Source organism: Taeniopygia guttata, chromosome 11 (assembly GCF_048771995.1).
Source record: "Taeniopygia guttata chromosome 11, bTaeGut7.mat, whole genome shotgun sequence".
Taxonomy (NCBI): Eukaryota; Metazoa; Chordata; class Aves; order Passeriformes; family Estrildidae; genus Taeniopygia; species Taeniopygia guttata.
In genome coordinates, this window is record NC_133036.1 from 3,572,600 (window position 1) to 3,591,903 (window position 19,304).

The 19,304-nt window shown below is 38.9% G+C and overlaps 1 protein-coding gene across 1 annotated transcript; it reads right to left on the reverse strand.

The window, feature by feature from the left end:
* Nucleotides 1–317: 317 nt before the first annotated feature.
* LOC115496886 (receptor-interacting serine/threonine-protein kinase 2-like) lies at nucleotides 318–19,268 on the reverse strand. Its single transcript, XM_030282684.4, has 12 exons — nucleotides 19,032–19,268; nucleotides 16,680–16,845; nucleotides 16,209–16,362; nucleotides 15,837–15,992; nucleotides 15,548–15,696; nucleotides 13,771–13,820; nucleotides 12,529–12,690; nucleotides 12,115–12,200; nucleotides 10,558–10,626; nucleotides 10,147–10,270; nucleotides 9,085–9,237; nucleotides 318–7,776 (listed from the first exon to the last, which is right to left on the reverse strand). The coding sequence occupies exons 2-12, from the start codon at nucleotides 16,829–16,831 to the stop codon at nucleotides 7,472–7,474; spliced, it is 1,560 nt and encodes a 519-aa protein (XP_030138544.4). The 5' UTR covers nucleotides 16,832–16,845; nucleotides 19,032–19,268; the 3' UTR covers nucleotides 318–7,471.
* Between the last annotated feature and the right edge of the window lie 36 nt (nucleotides 19,269–19,304).

Genomic DNA, 19,304 nt, shown 5'->3' on the forward strand with positions numbered 1-19,304 from the left:
GTCCTGCAAGTGTCCTCACCCTGCACATCGGTCATGTAGGTCGCTCAGTGTCACACTACACAAGCAACTCTGTGTTTGTCCTTACTACAAAGGACAAAATTTATTACTGAAGTGTTGTATAATTAGGGAAAGTGTTGTTTTGGATTGTTCTATGCTAGAATGACATTCATTGTAGATAACCATGACGTTGTGTCATTAAAACAAAACCCAAAGCTTTAGATTAAGTGGTTGTACTGAAACAATTGGGAGGCAGCTACATTGCATGCTGTTGGAGTTAAATCCAATGTCTAGCATACAGTAAAATTACACCTGTGAAATCCTGAAAATTGCCTTTTATTTTGTTTCTTAATAAGGCTTCCTTTGTCCAAGAAGAACATCTGTGATTAAATAGCCAGCTGTAAAAACAAACAAGAAAAATCCTGTCTACATGCCCAGGCATATCTTGAAGTCTCAAATGCAGAGTGCACCTTTCCCTCTGCAGCTGTGTCTGTGCACAGTGACTGGTACAGCTCACTGGCACTGTTACAAGCAGGAGAGGCCTGGCCACGGGCCAGGTGCTCCTTCTCTTGCTACTGAGGATGGACATAACACTGAACAAGAAAGGACAGCTTTCACTAATGGGGTCTAATTTGGGTGAAGAAGCTGACAGTTACCATAAGATTTAAACCAAAATAAATAGTCTCAGACCACCTAAAAATGTAGTGGACTTGGCAGTGTTAGGTTTACAGTTAGACTCAATGATCTTAAAGGTCTTTTCAATCTAAATGCTTCTGTGATTTTAAGAATTAATTAAATTGCTATATTGATATGCTAGTAAATGGAATACAGGAAAACATTCTTACTAAGCACATCAAAATGCAACAGCTGAGGAGTTAAAATGCTATTATATATGTTACAGAAAATTAAATGTAATTTGAGTTTTGAAAGGCATAATATAAAACAGCATCCAAATCTCTCCTCTCTTGTTCATTTCATGAATTCTCTATGTAAGTGAGAGTCTTCTGTAAACAAATAAATCTGCGGGTTTGAATACGAGTACATGATCAATTGCAGTGGAGAGAACAGGTTTTAGCCAGAGTTGCCAGACTGCATTTGAACCAGCTCTGCAGGAGTCAGAGCAGAAGGGAGGAGAGCAGAGCAATGCCTTGTTTTGCAGAAAGCCTCCCTGAGTTGAACTATTCTTTGGCTGTACATCTTTTAGTCTCATACAGTGTTTAATAAAACCTGTCCAAGACAGGCAATCTATCAGAAAAAAATTGAATTTCTGTGTGAGGTCATACCTGTTCAGCACAAGTAACAACCTATTTTTTTTCCTGTTACTTCGTTTGCATTTTAACATAGTATGTCATAAGGGGTTCTTTTTTGTTCCTGTGGCTTCATGTGAAAGGAGGGAAGAAAATACATGAATGTGAAGTAGCTCTCTCATCCAACACTTAATGGACTGGACAGAAATCTTGCTGGATAAAGATTGCATTTTAATAAAAATGGAAACATTTTCATTGTATTTGAGAGAAGATGACCAACCACAATCTGCTGAGAAGAAAAAATAAAGGAGATCCTTCTTTTCTTTTAAGAATTCATAGCAACACTGTAAAGGGTAGAAATAATTTCCAGGGCTCTTTAATTCAAGTTATCTCTATTCCGTTGTCCTGACAGCTGACTTGATAACAGACCCATGCCTTCACAGGTGGGTGTTAGTGGAATAAATAGTGATTGAGTTACAGAGCAGCTATAAATATCCATGTTATTTAGCTCCAAGCAAAACCATGTTATTTGTTCCCTTAAATCACTTCAGCTTTTATAGCTTGCATAAATAAATTGAACAGGCTGAAGGAAAAGGTTTAGTAAATCACTGTTGTTTGCATGAATTTTGTCAACTAAAGAACTCTCAATCAGGTAAAAGAAAGTTCCATGGATATTGCTCATTTCTCTGGGTATAGGGAAGGAGCCTATCTTTATGATGGCCTTTAAAACTTTTTTAAGCCCCTGCTTGAAAGCCAGTTCAGAAGGACAAAGCACAAGAACACACCGGGTACTCTGTTTCCTTACTGCATGTTCAGTGCCTCCATTCCAGACTCTCTTGTGTGCCCTTCATCTCGTTTGCTAGACCAAACACACACAATTTTATCAGCTTGTCCCTAACCTGAGGTTTCCTCACTGCTGATCAAGCTTTCCTCTCTTCTGGATTCTCCTGAGTCTATGCTCAGAGCTGAGCATTGTTCTCTGGCAGCCACAGCGCTGCCCGCAGGGAATGGCAAACAAGGGCTCCTTTGGTGCCTGGCACACACAGGTGAGCACACCGTGCTCTCCTTCCACCCCCCTGCTCCTCTGTGTCACAAGCTTATCATAGCACATGGAAGTGGCAGAAAAACAGCTTTCTTGGGAACATATTTTGTAGCTGTTACAAGGTCAAAATTCTCATACAATTGTTTTTTTTTTTTACTATTTACCAGGTGCATTCCTTAGTAATTTTTCTCATTTTTTCCCCCCACCAGATAATGTTCTAATGAACTGGAAAAAAACCTTTGAGCCCTTTTTGGCCAAAGGACAATAAATTTAATGTTAGTAGTCATTCTGTTAACTAATATGGCACATTTTTTCTTGGTATCTAAAGAAAGAACTAACTGTACTGAACTTTCTAAAGTACAGCCAGGTTACTGCTGAAAGGGTAAAATTCAGGCACGCTTTCTGCTTGTATGAACATTGCTTTTGCTTTGTGGAAGGTTCAAGTACAGCAGTTGGAAATAGGTGTTGAGATACTTTGGCATGTTACCACATTTTAAAGGGCAAGTCCTTATTCTAAATTACTGCCATTTAATTGATCCAAGTTGAAGGAGTCCGGAAATTCTTTAACTGATGCATGTCTTCTCTGAAAGAAGAAAGGTCATTCTTAAAGCCCAAGGAAAATGGCAGTTTGAGGCTACAGAATTCTGTAATATTACTTGACGTGTATTCTTGGCAAAGAGAAATAAAGGCAGGAAATAAAAAATTGACCACAAATCACATCAGCACAAGAGCTGGAAATAGTTAAGTCTAAGCTTCTGATCTACCATTTTTGTGGGGTTAAGCAAAATTCTTACAATTAACATGGTTCTTGCAGCTGTGCTGAATTTAATGTAACCCAGTTAAATCATTAAATATGTTCTTTTCAGCCTTGTCAGGTAGTTTAATTTATGGTGGATTTACCTTCAAAATCTAGGAGTTTTGTTTAACTCAGCTGACATACCATCTGTCAAGTCAACCATGTGCTCCGTCAAGGGAATGTAGTTCCAGGCAGGCAATGAAGGAATTGCTTCTCTAGGAAAGGAACAAAATCCAATTGTGCTAGGGTCTTTTGAGCACCAGTAAAGTATTTTGCAAAGTGGGGGAGGGCTGGGCACTGCTGTGTGGAGGAAAAGAATGAAAGGGAATATAGTGCAAGGCAAGATTCCTGAGGCATAAAAGACCCCAGCAATCCTGGAGACAATATGTATTACTGGAGGAGAGCATAGTTAATAGCTGTATAGCTCTGAAATCAATAAACAGCAATAAAGAAATCTAAATTTTCTGTGCGTGTCTTGATCATGTTTGGGTCCTTCCCTAACGTACCAGGCCCACAAGTACTAATTTATGCACTTAATCTTCCATAAAAATCTTCACATATGATGCTCAAATGACCAAGCCTGGGCAAGCATGAGAATTTTACAAGGTTATGTAGGATTCAGACTTGAAACAATAAAATAAGAACCTTTGAGGTTTGGTATGTTTTCATTAGTGCTTTAGGCTTTGTGCATTTTAGACCGCTTATGTGGTGTAAAATTAATCTGTATATGTTAGCAATCCATTAATGCATTTTTTGAAATTTTGTAGATTAGTATTTTATAAATATGCACTTGTTATGGAACTGTTTTTAACAGGCACTGGTAACAACATTTGAGTGGTATTTACAGCTTTGTTTGCCTTGCTCTCTACTGGAAGGACTTAATCTCTTAAACATTTAATTCCAGTGCCTCAGATTAATTTTCCACAAATCAAACAAATTCTAGTGCAGACATTCTTACACTGCAGAAACCATCCCATCTCAGATAAAAGCGTGGTATAGTTAGGACAAAGGGCAAGGGACGACTGTCCCTTTGCAAATCTTTTTGCAAATCAGCAAAAGATAGCTGTAACCAATTGCAATCAAGAATAAAATTACATTTCAATACATCAGAAAAATAAACATCTGCCTACTCTACTCACCATTCCTTTAATAAATTTTCCTTTGATAAGTTTAAATAGCTTCATAAAATTTGTATAGCTTGTCATTTTTAATGTCTATTAATTCTTTTCTGAGTAACTGCAACAGAGTTTTACTAATCAGTTTATATGATCAGTCCTAAAGTGAGTTGTCCTGAAGTTTTATTATTTTCCTTGCTGTTTTCTAGAGATACCCAGGTTTCATATTTCCTTCCTGCAACTCCAGTTGTTCTTCACATTCAAGTCTTGTTTCTTCCTGTAGATATTAAAGAACAGTTTGATTCTTCTATCTTCACTCCTGCTCAGTGCTATTTATTCTACACTGTTTTGTAATATCAAGATAACTGCAGAAAACAGAGGTGAGGACCATAGAACTCTTGCCTAACAAACAAGCTTGGGCAGGAGCAAAATACCATAAGCTTTCAGCAGTTTGATATTTCACACCAGTGATCAACATGAGACGTTTTTAACAGCTCACACTATAGGCCTTAGGAGAGTATGTATTTTTGGTGAGAAAAAAGGCTGCTAGTTGCGGGTCTAGTTTGTGTTTTAGTTTGGTAGCAAAACTTTTTATATCAACAACAGTTTCATTTCAACGAACGTGTACCATCCCTTCAAAAATACCACACTGGAAAAGCAGACGGCTTGTGCTCCCACTGTTTTGATGCCAGTTCTTCTATTAACAGTTAAGACTGGGCTTAGGTTTGGCATCAGATTGTATTTTCTAGAAACAGCTGCCTACTTGAGAAGAGCCAAAACTGTTCCTGTGTCAAAACCACAATGACAAAAATTCAGCATAGCCTGCCAGCCAGCACATCTCTCACAGGAATATAAAGCGTCCAGCAGAACAACTAAAGGGAATGATTTTGAAAGCTGCTATTAGGTTTCAACAGTATTGCTAATTTATCTTTTAAATGTCTGTAACTATTTCCAGCAGGCAAATGTTTATCTCTTTTACTGAGTATCTTATGCTTCTAAGAAGGCAAAACACCATGGCAGCAGTTTTCCTCAGAAGCACTTTCCTCACAAGCAAGACATCCTTTTTTAGCAGAGACTGTTGAAATTTCCTATTTAAAGTGAAAAAAAATTCAACTGTGAAATAGATATTTAGCTCCTTTAATTAAAAAATATTGTCAACATATTCTGATAGACATTGCTTTTAATTATAACAATATTTTAATTCAAGGAAGTCTCAAAGGTCAATGAAGTTATGTTAAAAAAAAAAAAAAGTTTATGGTTCCAGCAGTATTGTTGCTGGAAATCTTGATGTAACACATTTCTTATTTCTTAATTGTGCCTAGACAACACATCATTACTGCATTTGCAATCAGCCAAACAACTGAATTCAATGAGAACTTTGAAACTGCAGAGAGAACAAAAGCAACATAGTGAAACAAATAACATGGTTTTGCATTTGAAATACCTGTAGATGGTGTAACAAGTGCTCATGTTAATCTGATGCTATGAAGCTTGAAGAAACCTCACTGGGCCTTTAAAAAACCACCACCTTATATCATTCTTTTCATTATGAATAAAGTAATCCTATTACTTCTCTTTCAAATTATGCTTGTTTTTGCTGGGATAGAGTTAATTTTATCCATAGGAGCTCATATGGGGCTGTATTTTGAATTTGTACTGAAAACAGCATTGACAATTCAGGGATGTTTTGTTATTGCTGGGCAGAGCTCACACAGAGCCAAGGCCTTTCTGCCCCTCACCACACCAAGGAGGAGGCTGGGGGTGCACAAGGAGCTGGGGGAGGACGAGCTGGGACAACTGACCACAGCTGGCCAAAGGGATACTCCAGGCCATGTGAAATCAAGCTCAGCTAGAGGAGGAAGCAGAGGACATTTGGAGTGAGGGCATATGTCTTCTTAAGTAACCATTAATGGGATGGAGCCCAGCTTTCCTGAATATGGCTGGACACCTGCCTGCCTCTGGCAAGTGGTGAATTAATTCCACATTTTCCTTTGCTTGTGTGCAGCTTTTGCTTTACCTGTTAAATTGTCTGGCTCTCAACCAACACGTTTTCTCACTTTACTGTTGTGGAGCATAGTTGTCTGCTGGGACAAATGTTCTTTTTAGCATCCAGCGTGAGGCTTGAAGGGTTCAAGGTAACAACAGATTTTACTGGAATGTGCTGGATCACATTTGTAGCTGCTGTTGATCTGTTGACAGACTCCTGTGCTTGCCATGGGACTTGTTTGCCTTCTGTACGCAATTGTCTGGTGCTTGTTAGTGGCTGGGTTGTTTTCACTGCCTGTTGTACCACTTATCTTCCTCCACTGTGCCTGGGAACATTCTGATATTTCTGTGCTGCTGTACTGGACAGACGGGAACTCGATGTGAACTCAAGTCAAAGGGGTCCATGACCCTTCGGATGAGTTCAAGCAGCAGGAGGAATCTGTGACCGTGGGCGAGTCCAGGCCAGAACAAGAAAACCTCCCAGTAATCCCAGGCTGTCTCCCATTAGAGTACAACCATGACAACAGTTCAGCAGAACCACCACTTCAAAATTATCAGCTTGGCACTTCTTCTGCCTGGTTTCATTTTACATTTGAGCTGCAGACATGTTTAGAGGGATACAGGGATGTAAAGTATTAATGTTTCTCCATTTAATGAGTACTCCAAGTCCCACATTTCCAAAGTACTGATGTATTTTCATATGACCATTTGTGAGGAAAAGGAAGTAATTTATATGCATAATATAAAACTTCCAAGTCTTACTTAAGGCCTTACTGAAGAAATAGTTCTTGATTCTCTGAAGCCTTTCACTGTAACAGCTTGCTCAGATACGAATGCAGTGAAAGGCAGTAAATTTTTTCTCCTCCAGTATTCTGTTGTTCACTATCCTTATTTGGAAGTATTTATAAATAACCATTCTTCCATACTGTGACCTCCAAAAGGTCATGATTAATTTTCCTCCCTTCTAAAAAAACTAAAAAAAAAAATCAAGGAAATAAGGTGTCATCTCACTTGAGCCCTGTTTGCTCTGGCACATATTGCACTTTCCCCATCTCTGAGGTCCAAATCAGGATTTGTTATAGCAGTCTTGGCAATTTCTGTTGGCAGCAGTTGTCTTGACCTTTTAATCCAGTTAGCTTTTTTCACTACAGTACTCAAATAATGGGCTGCAGGAAGAATTACCTTTGGTCAATGGGTTGTGAGACGCCAACATGAATCCTTGCCATCACAAATAACTACAGTTCAGATGCATAAACAGACTGAAAAAAAACCAGTAACAACAGCCTGTTTACCTTGGAAGGACAGTCTGGGCATGAGTGATTTGTCCCAGAGGACAGGATTTGCTCACTGACAGGGCAGTCACTACAGCTTGTGCTGCCCTCTCCCCGAGGCAGAGGCAGGTGTCCAGCAGCGCCCGAGCGCGGCCGGTCACCGTGGGGCAGGAGGTGATGCTCTCGTAATCCACCCGCGACAGCGCCTGCCGCGAGCGCAGCACGTCCAGGATGTGGTTGAGGCGTCCCTCTGTCATGCACTTCAGTATGCTCTGCCTCTGGCAAGCAAGGATTTGACAGCAGTTTCCTTTGCTGCAAGGACCTTGAGCGAAAAGGAAAACAAAATGAGATCAACCAAGCGTTTTATTCATCCAGAAATTGTTAGCAAGTGATAGCATCAACACCAGAAATATAAACTCAGTAGAGGAAGGAAGGAGGAGGAGTTAGTTTGTTTGCATTCTGTGTTTGAAACTAGTCCAAAAGTATTTTCATCTCATGTTTGAAACTCACAAAGACCAGATTATAGCAAATAGGTGTTTCTAAACTTCTGGGTGCTCAGATTGTGTAAGGGGAGAAGATTTTCAGGTCTTGTCCTGTTCATCTAGCATCTGTATTTGACTTTATGCAAAGCACCTTGGCTGGACACAGATGAGAAAACTTTCTCCTATAAAGGTGGAAGGACAGCTAACAGGTACTTCAGGGTAGCAGGCAAGTTTGAAACATGTAGCATGAAACTGGGAAAATGAATATAGGTCAAAGCCAAACTAATACCAAAAGTGATACTCTTGATAAAATGGTTGAGAGCTTTGGGCTCTGCCTCTCTTCATGAGGTGACTAGTGCTGACATTAGGGTTTTTAGTGTACAGTAAATAGCACACACCAAGAGAAAATTAATAACCAAAAGTCGTGTTGCTTTGGAGAGCATGCTTCTGTCATTCTGATTTCTGAGTGTTGCCAGGAGAGTTCTGGGAGGAACTTTTCCTGCATGGTCTGGTCTGTTGATTTATCCAGAAATTATGTCATCACTCAAGTAAATTGCCATGGAGAAGGACAGCCAGCTAGGCTGAGAATTGTTATAGGCCAGTTTGCAAAAAGTTAACATAAAAACCTCACAAAGCTTCACCCACAGTCAAAGAGTCTTCACAAATCAAAAGCTGACCCTTTCTGCCTCTGTTCTGCATGTGAGGGGATGAAGAACAGGGGATGAAGAGTCCCGTCACCTGTTTCTGTAGTCAGTAGCTACTTTTGCAGACATAGGCAATGCACAGCTTATGATTGCAAAAGAATATTCCAGACCTAAACAACTAATGTATTTAATATTTAATTTGTGCTATGTTTTTTTGTATTTTATTATGGTCTTTTCAGAACTGTTCTCAGCCTCACTGTGGCCCTGAAAGAAAAGAACAAGCCAATGTTCTCAGTGGTCAGTACCTGAACTTCTGAGAACAGAGAAGCAGCAATACACAAATAGAGAGACATTTGTATCAAGTCAGAATCAGTTATTACTCTGAATACCTGAAAATGTGCACAAAATTTAGAAATATCTGTTTCCTCCAAGTTTTAAACAATTGAGTCACTAAGATCTGGCCAAAGTAAGTACTGCCAGCTCAAAGTGGCAATGGTGCCTTACCTGTCACTGCCTGTCCAAGGTGCATTGGTTGTGGTCTGTGCTGAAGAATCAGTGCTGGGGAATTATGTTGACGGCTCTCTTTGCCTGCAGCTGAAACAGATGAAGGATTTGTGCAAAAAGAGCTTGATTTTCTTCTCTCAGAGCCTGGGTGACCTAGAAGAAGTTTAAGATGAACAAAATTAGACTTTTGAATTGAGCAACAAGAAAACATTACACATATGTCAGCCACTACAGGACACAGGAACTGAAGACTGACTTGAGATTACTTTGGCTCCTGTTAATACATCATTATTCCTAGGAAAACTTTGGCATATATTACTACACACATCTGGCTTTTCCAAGCTGTCTGTAGGAATTTGTTATTCAAGTAATGTAACATTTTATTCTGTCCATAAGTCTGATGGCTATTGATCAGAACTGAAGTGCTTGGAAATGCAGATATTGCTACAGGTGAATTGATTTCTGATGTCTCAGTTTTTGTACCTGAGGGCATAAGAAATACAGGCTATCTCTTTGTGACACAAATTTAAACACTTAGGACAAATCTACATTGGAAAGGTAAAGAAATTTCTCTATATAGGAACAGAGATTATCAGGAATTAATCATATGTTCCTGGCAACATTGCCTTTTTAAAATATCTCCATTTCTTAGCATTTTACAAAAAAAGAGCAGTTATTCCTGGTGGCAAAAAGCAGCGTGATTCCCAGAAGGGACTTGTTCTCTCAAAAGCAACAGGCGATATTTGAGAGAGAAGTGTGAGAGAAAGGCAGCACTACATTTACAGCTCAGTATTCTAAAAAAAAATTTTTTTTTTTTTTGATCTATACATCTAAGTGGAAAGCTTTGTGGTGTCTTTGGTTTCCTGCACTGAACTCATGCTTCAGATGATGCCAGTAGAGAGCACAGCTTTACTCTGCGAAGGGACAATTTTACATTCAAAAGTACATTTCTGTATGGAACAACTATTAATATTTGTCCTTTTCTTGTAACAGCTGGAGCTGAATATAATTCAAGACAGTGACCTTTGGTTGTTGCATTCTGTGGGGTAGTACTTGACATACCCATCTCAATATTATCTCTTCCTGCTGTATTTGCACTGCTATCAAGTAGAACAGTGGACAAACTTGGCACTAGAAGAGGAATTTTCTTGCTGATTAAACAGTTGTTTTTTTGTGGACAGATGATCTGAAAGAGATCAAAACAGAGAAGAGTTATCTTATTGGAAACTTTTGTTCCAAAACCTTTTTGAAACAGGAGAGGTTCAAAACAAACCCTAAGAGGAGGAGGTTGGTTTTGCAAGAGCAACGTCGGAGTGAGCTGCTTGGAGCAAGATAAAGCAGTGGGGTTTGCTGGATGGAGTTATGCTGGCTAGGAACATTTTGCACAAGTGTTTGCATTACAGAGTGTAAGGGCTGTCAGGAGGAATAAGCAGCTGATGAAGTACTCTGGAGACTCCAGTGCCACGGACTCACCTCTGAATTGCACGTGCCTCTCTGCAGCGTGTAGGTCTCCGAGCCTTTGCATGCATTAAGCGCTCTCTCCTGGAAGAACAAAGCCACAGTAATGCAGTAAGCGTAGTTTTGGTTTGTGCCACTCCCAGCTGTCAGGAGCAACAATTTATAGTAATATAACTTCTACTGTCAATGTATATTACACTGTAAGGTACACTCAGTGAAGAGCACGGAGTGAACGGGCATAGAATCTGACAAAATTCTACCCTGTTACTCTTTTCAGTGTTTTACATTTATTTTAAAACCCAGTGTTGAATCATGTGGGGGAAGGTGAAAATAAGTTTGTATTGAGAGAGACTGGGCTAGCTAGAACATGTTTGCCTTTAAGTAGCCAAACAGCATGGCCATCCTGTGTTCAGTGTGCCAGACTGTCTGCACTAAGGATGTGTCAATACTTGTAACCTTCTTCCAATTTGTACATCCACAGCAGATTTGTCAAACTATTTTTTTAGATTTTATACTTCAACGGTTGTGAATCAATTTCCTAGAAACTTCAGTTTCATTTTCAGAGTAATTTTTGACTTATCAGTGTTTGAACAATAAATAATGCTCACTAATAAAATAAACCTTCACAATCTAACAAATTAAAAAATAAAACCTTGCTCAAGGGAGATTGAAGCATTAAATTATGGAATATTTGGCAGCACAATCTTAAATAAACTTCAACAGTAGTAAAAATTACTTTGACTCTATGCCACCTATTAAAACATTGATCAAGGCTGTTCTATGAGCACAGAATGTGATTGCAACATATAGAAATAGTCCCACATGCATCAACATACACAACACACTAATGAAACCAACAACAACACAGCATGGGTTGTGTAACTCCAGCTAGAATCAGACTCCTTGTCCAAGGGCCAAAACCTGTGTCATTGTTTTCCCTCAGTGCCTATGTTACCAGCAAGGATACAGCTCTGCTGTGGTGTCACATTTGTGCCGGAGTTCCCATGGCAGTGTAAGCAGATATGTGCTCCATACCTGCTCCATTCCCTCGATCAGGGCTGCTCCCCATCCCCTCCTGTGGTATTAGAGAGCCCTGAGACCCTGGGATGAGCAGTGTCTTGGCCTGAAAGCCTGGTCATTTAGAAACAGTGAAGGGTACAGAGCAGTGCTGTTAATGGTATTGCTACCACAGGTACCAACACTGCTCAGGTTTTGAACTAAATGGTTTCTACCCAGTAATACAAAAAAACTGTCCTTGGTTCTAGTTCTAATCTGTGGTACTTGAGCTGATTTTTGTTCTCACTCACGTGGGTTTGCCAGTCTGAGTCCAGGTGGTGACTAGAAAGAAGTTGTATTTTTAAAATAGCAGGTAGCAATTGACTAATGTTCTAGAGAACCTCAAAAATATATATTTTACAATTTCTGAATGAACCTGAAATGCCAAAGGGCCCTCTCCAGCTCTCTGGCATGTCCAGTAAAACAATCAAGACAAAACCTTCACTGTTGGGTCAGAAAGATTGCAATTGAATTAATGAAATAATGTTATAGGAGAACAAGACATTTTGCACTGACCTTTGCATCCATCAAATTGTAGATTGCTGCAGAAATTACTTCCTTATTTATACTACTCAAAACTCCATTTAGAAGATGTACACATTCTGCAGGGGTAATAAAGCATTTTAAGTACCACATTGTGTATGAAATCATGTATACATTTAGGCATCATCATAATGTTACTAACTTTACTATTATATTAAGAAAAAAGAAGAACTAGAGGAAATAATTTTAATACAACTTCCAGCTCTACTTTATAGTAAACAAAATTTTGGAGATAAATAAGTCAATCTGGTAGGAAGCTTCATTTGGAGGAAACATCAAAGGTATATAAAGACTATTTCCATTTCAGTTGTTCAGAGTGCTAAAGCAATGTTCCTATAAAGACTGTCTCCTTACAGATCTTGCACAGAAGGAAATCCTGAGTGTTACCTGCAGTATGTGGTCTATAATCTGGTTCTTGATGCCAGCACAGAGCAATGAGGTTTAACAGTTTATTCCTCTCAGGCAAATTGCTTGGTATGAACTTTTCTGAAATGCCTGGCCTCAAGCTGCTGCAGATTCCTCTCAAAACATCAAGCAGGGTTGTTTGACCTACAATTAAAAAAAAAATATTACTGCCAAAAAATATTAGAGACCTCTTAAAATTACATCAAATGTAAGTTATATTGTGTATCCTAAAACAAAGACTGCTTTTTTAAAAGGAAAAATATATGAATGCTCTTGTAAGTAGATATGCTAGCCTTTAACAGGCTATAGCTGCTTATTGCAACATGACCTTTCAGGATAAAGAACTCTGTCCAAAACTGAGTCACAAATGGTTATGTAAACTTGTACTGTAAGCTACACGCACAGATCCCTCAGGAATACATGCTATTATTTTAAGCAGAGTTTTATATAAAAGTTTACACTTGCATTAGGAGAACAGAACAAAAGAATTGTAAAAAAAAGAAATCTACTTTGAGCAGCCTCAAGATGGCAGCCATAAGCTGTATGGGCATTTAGATATTATTCCATGCAGGATTTTTTGAAGGCCCTCAGTCTGTAAAATACAGGAGTCCTTCAATAAGTTTTGCCATGCAGAATGAAGCCCATAGCAAAGAAGTCCTTCCTGATCTCCACTTCCATGAAACAGGGGTTGTTCCTAGACAGTGACAATTATTATATAATGCTTTGCAAACTTCTCTAAAACCGCTCACACTTTCATCTAAGAAAGCAAGATTCCCTGATTCCTTGGTATAATTCATCATGAAATGACATATTTGGATTGGTATTTGAAACTCATAGAAACTGTAAATGTAAGTATTCTGCTCATTCAATTAGCTACTTGTCACTGATTTTAAAACTCCAGCTGACAAATATGAAGTGGTATTCCTTCTCACTGATGGTCCATGGAAAACCAACTCAGTGGCAGCGCTTCAGCAAGCACAGATTGATGATACCAGTGGGGAAAGAAGGTCTGCCTTTTCCCTTCAGAAAGAGCAGTTTCTTTGGAAACATTTAGGATTTGGTGAGGAATTGTATTTACATCCTCTAATGTGAAGCTTTGTGCTGTAACAGTAAGAGAAGGCAAAGGGACATCTGAAAGGACTGTTTGTATCATAATTTCACTATGAAAAGGGAATTTGTGGACAAGATATGGACAGTACAGTGTCTGACATGAAAAATAAATACCTTCGAAAGGTTTCCGTCTGCTGAGGCTCTCCCAACACAGGATTCCAAAACTGGGAAAAAACCAAGAAAACAAGAAAACAGTGAATGACCATCATTAGTTTGCAATCTGTATCTATGTTCTCAGCTTCAAATGCAAGTTTATTTCTTTAAGGGAAAGGAGATTTTCAAGATGAAGTCTATCCAAGTCTTTTCTAATTCGATGAGACCTTTTTTCAGTTTTCAATTGAGTTGCTCTTATAAAATCATCGAGTTCTGTTCTCCTTTCTCTATCATTACTGGTTTGTTTTCAGGTAATTTCAGTATCAACTGGAGTTTTCAGCAGGTACCAACAAGCACATCAGTTAACGTACAGAAATTTGGTTCTGATGCACTATGTTTCTATTGTCTTCAGCAAATTTTGATGGGGCTCCAAATACCTTTTTCCAGCATCCTAGGAGTAATTGCAGTGGGATCATAGATCTATATATATAACCCACAACTCAGATGCTATAAAATACAGTGCTATAAAAAAGATCAGTAATCAGAGGCAGAAAAGAGGAGGCTGCTGGATGAGAAAAAACAGTCTACAAATAAGCAAAGCAATCAAAAGGGGAAGAGGCAGTTCTAGGATAAACATATCTGCTTTTTTATATACCTTGCTGTAGTGATTACAGCTTACAGTGGTTAAAAGAGCCTCTTCTGCCTTACTTTCACATGAGAATCTGGAAAGTATTAATGTAATGTGGACATACATGTAACTTAAATGTACTTTGTATTTCATGTATGACAACAAATTTTTGCTTTGTTGCATCACTGTTTAGATGCACCTGTATCTCATGCATCTCAGTCACATCTCAGCATATTACTATATAATGTATTATATAATAAAGGTATACATTAAATCATATATATGAATGCAATTTTCAAAAATTATTTATGCTATCTGAAAGCAAGGCTTCACTCTTCCTGTGCAAAACTTGCATTTGTGAACAACATGAGGTTAGTCATTTATAGGTCTCCTCAAGTGTATGCATTATTTGACTCATCTTAGAGCCTGCCTCTATGACAATAAAGCAGGATTTTAAATTTATAGGTTTCACACAAGCTCAGAAATCAGAAGAGTGGGCCTCTTGGAAGTTATCTAAAATATTAGCCCACAGCTATGAGTGCTGGCCATGACTGTGTGTCCATCCAGACCAGTGGCACCTTGAGGTCCTCTCATTTATTGAGGCAGCCACAGTGCATGTCACAAACCCAAAAGGGACATGTGGCAGTGAGTAATCTCCCTCCTTGGTAAAAATCACTTTGTTAAAAAGTAAAAATGCTTCAGTATCTCAGCAACCTATCCCAGCAGTGATTCCACAGGATCTTAATGGAACACTATTGAGGGAAAAGCCTTATTTTTACCTGGCCTGATCTAGGCATAAACAATTTTTTCTGAAACTAAAGCTGACAACAGCTCACACTTATAAACTATGTGAAGCAGTTATGAGGCTTCTAAAAATAGCTGAAAGTTTTGGCAGCTGTTAGACTTTTAAAACATTTAGGTCCATTATATAAACATTTTTATGACTTACTTTGAGAACAGTTCTTAATCTTGGTATCTGAATCACCAAATATGGGAATTTACAATATAATTCACTGCTGTAGTTGGCCTCATCCCATACTATCCTACTGCATTATGTATGTCTGGCATTCTTACTGTAATGTTTTTGAAGATAAGTGTTATAAGCGTTTTGGCAGCATTGTAGAGTGCAGCATGGACCGGGTATGACATGCCCTTAGAAACTCCATTCACCTGTAAATATCACCTTTCTGGGAAGGGAGGCCTCCTTCAAGTATTTCAGGGGGAAGATACACTAAATCCTGGCAGTTTCTCTGCTGGCAATTCTGCAGGTCTGACCTCAGTTGCTGTTTCTTCCAGTTGGTTAGGCCATAATCTGATATCTACGGAAATGCAAGCAAAAGTAATTTTAGTAATAATAGAACATGTCTTGGTATGAAATGTTGTCTATTAAGCTCAATATATGCAACAATAGGACAATCACTGGATTCTATGTTAATGGACTAAAAGTAGCAGCTCCTACCTTGGCTCTGTACTGCACATCCAAAAGCACATTGGAAGGTTTCAGGCTGCAGTGGCAGAGAGCAGCTTCGAGGCTGTGAAGATGATGCAGCCCTTCAGCCACATCCGACAGGATCCTTATGAGTAAGGGAAAGGGAAGCTCTGGGTACAGCTGATGCTATGTAACACAAAATACAGGTTTTGGTACTGTGAAGTTGTTGCTATTCCCATTTTCATTTGACAACAAACAACCACAATACAGAAGCACAATGCAGAAGCTGAAGAACAGATTGGAAACTGTTATGGAACAGATATGGACTAATGTCCATAATTTACATTGTTCTTTGATCTTGTAATTAATTTTATCACCTCAACGATGACATTGTTTATCTACCTCATGGATGAGGGAGTGGAGGGATCCATTGTTCATCCATTCAGTCACTATCCCCACAAGTCCATGGCACTGGTAAATCCCAAGCAAAGGCAGGAGATATTCAGACTCGTAGCATCTGACACTTGCTATGTCCTGAAGTAGCAACTTCCACTCCCTGAAAAAAAAAAAGTCAAAGGCAGGTTAGACTGAAGGGAACTTCAGCAGGAGATGAGAGTGTAGGATGTGGAAATGAGAACCCTATGGCTGAGCACAAGCTAGTATTATTTTAACAATAAATCCAAATTATTGAGCTTGTTTGTCAGTAAAATTGCCTCCAGGCTGCCTCTTGGCTGGCCAGGATTTCTCCCTTTCAGGAATAGAGATGTGCTTAGGGATCAGGTGCTCCTGGAGATGCCAGGATTTGTTCTGGTGCCAGCACTGCAGGTCTGTGCTGCCCACCTGTGTGGTGGGTTGGGCAGATAAGACACATACCTGTCTGTAGTGTCCTGACTGGCCAGCAGCTTCACAGAGATGGGAGTGTTCCAGGAAATATGAAAGGCTTTGAGTGCAAAGCCTGAGCCTGTCCTGGTCAAGGTAAAGCTTTCCAAATCTTCCTGGCCTACCACAGGTAATGGATTGGCCATTTCTTGATGGCTGGCTTGGGGAAAAAATGTGGCAGAAAAGAAAAAAATTTAAGAGGTCTTTTTGTCACAATTACCAAAGCACGGTGAAGTTACACCACCCCTTACTTCCCAAATAACAAATCCAACAACCTTCTTTTCACCCCTCTGTGTCAGACTTTCCTTACAAAGAGAGGAAAAATGCACTGATTGCAAAGGAGTGTCTGGACCATAATTTGCCATCTGAAGCTGCAAGGTGTTAATTAATTGCTCATCATTATTTCTATCTGATGCCTCTAAAATAGTAGACCAGTATTTATAATATGAAAAGTGATTTTAACGTGATATGAATTATGTAGACAACAAACTAGCATCTTACAGTTGCATATCAGGCAAATAATTTCTCCACTTTTCATAAAAAAGGCAATTATTCAATAACTGATGACAGCACATTCTGCATCATTCTTGCATATCATCTTTAATAAATCATATGTAAATACAAAAGCAAAGAAAAAGGAACATTTCCTGCTGTTGTGACCTGTCCGAATTCTGCTAAGTGGAGTTGTGTCTTTGTAGCTGCCAGTAATTTGGGCAGTGCAGTGTCCGTGCAGGACCTCTCTGGGGCCAGCTGCGCTTCTCAGGCCCTTTGCATGGCAACACACACATGGATTAGAAACAACTTCTGCAAAGCATCACTGTGTTACTGCATGAGTAACACTTCTAATTACATCTGTGAAGCTCCATTAGACTGGAGATAGCCAAAAAGCGAGTGGTAGAGGAGGAAAACAAGCAGTCTGAGATAACAGATGGCATTAACCAGCTGGCACTGGTATGAATTACTGCAGACCACTGGTCAGCAGTCACAACTCCTCAGCTGGAATATTCCCTCTGGGGTCCAGCAGACCAGGGCTAGAAAAGGAACCAATGAGGGGACTGAAGTAACTGTGAAGGATTGTTGAGAGAGAATTGTGTCCTTTGAGGTGTGCTCTACAAAAAGAACTCCTGGCATGCAGAAGGCCTCAAAGCCCAGATAACTTTTTCTCCACAAGCAAAATTGACAAAAGCCTGAAGATAAATTTGCTTGTGATATTGCTTCTAGTTAATGAACATTTTATTGTTGGTTAATCTCAGTCTTGTCCTGCAGGCACATTCACAATATAAGCTCAGTTTTGCCTCTAACAAGAATCAAAATGCAAAAAGCAGCAGCTGATTTACCAGTTGAGCTTTAACTATATATGATTCTGGTAGGAAAGCACAGTTGAACTTCTGGCTTTTTTGTTAGATTATTGTAGTTTTAAATCAATAACTGCCTTGGGTGCTTCTCTGAAGTTTCCTTAAGAGATGAGGCTGACAGGTTAAAAATTTAATAAAATTTGAAATGGTTTCTCTGAAGGAAGGTAATTTTCTAAATGAGTGATTTATTCCTTAAAGTTGCAAAGACAGACCTCACAAATGTACCAATCCTGAATGCAAAGGAGGTAATCAAAATGCTGGCAGAAGCAAAATTATGTCTCATTTTTATTCTATACAGCAATAATTAATAATTTAAATATGCAAAAAAATTTACTCAACTCCAACCATAGTTCAAGGAAGACCAAATAATGGTTTTACTACCTAAACCACCTTAAAGTATTTATTTTTATTTAAAATTGAATCAAGTAATAATATAAACATTTTTTAAACTCTTGCTAACTGACTACTTAGACAAAAATTAAAGCTGTCATCAGCTCCTATTTTGGATTTGCAAAACCTAATAAAACTGGAGATTTTTAAAATCAAAACAGAAAGTACTTCAATCTTTATTGTTACAAATCATGTCATGACATGCTAAGCACCATTCTCCCCGTGTCTGAGTTTCTACATCTTCGTATTGCAAGGTACCAAGATATTTTTTTCAATAATTCTGCTCTTTTGAATACTTTTTCTCCCATATCTATTAAAAGTTTTATTATCAACCCCCAAAATCAATATTCCAGAGGTGATCTATGCAAGGAAACGGTTGACATTATTTTTTTAGTAAGACACTAAAAGTCTTGTATAACTTTGCCATACTTGCCCAGCTGTGCAGGCAGAGGCACGAAGAAGACTGCTATAAAGCCATTTATTTCAAGTTTCTAATTATAAGGTAATTTTTAAAACTTAATTCATGGCAAAGACATTTCCTTACTATGAAAGAAAATGCAGATGTCTCAGGGAAAGAAACTGGAAATAAAAATCAACTTACCTCTGGAAACAGAAACATGAACCGATAGAATGATGGAGTGAAACTGCCGCGGTCCCAGGCGTGAGTCGGCTCTGAGCTGATCCAGACGCAGCTCCAGATTTCCTGCCGGTGAGTCAGTCGGGCTGCTGATCTCTTCTTTATTGGCTGCCTGCAAACACTTAACATTTCCTGGTCACATACACAAACTGTAACTCTTTAGTGGCTGCAGATAACAGCGATTACAGAGACAAAGGTTGGACAGCTACTTCTTCCACATCAAGGAATACCAAGAGG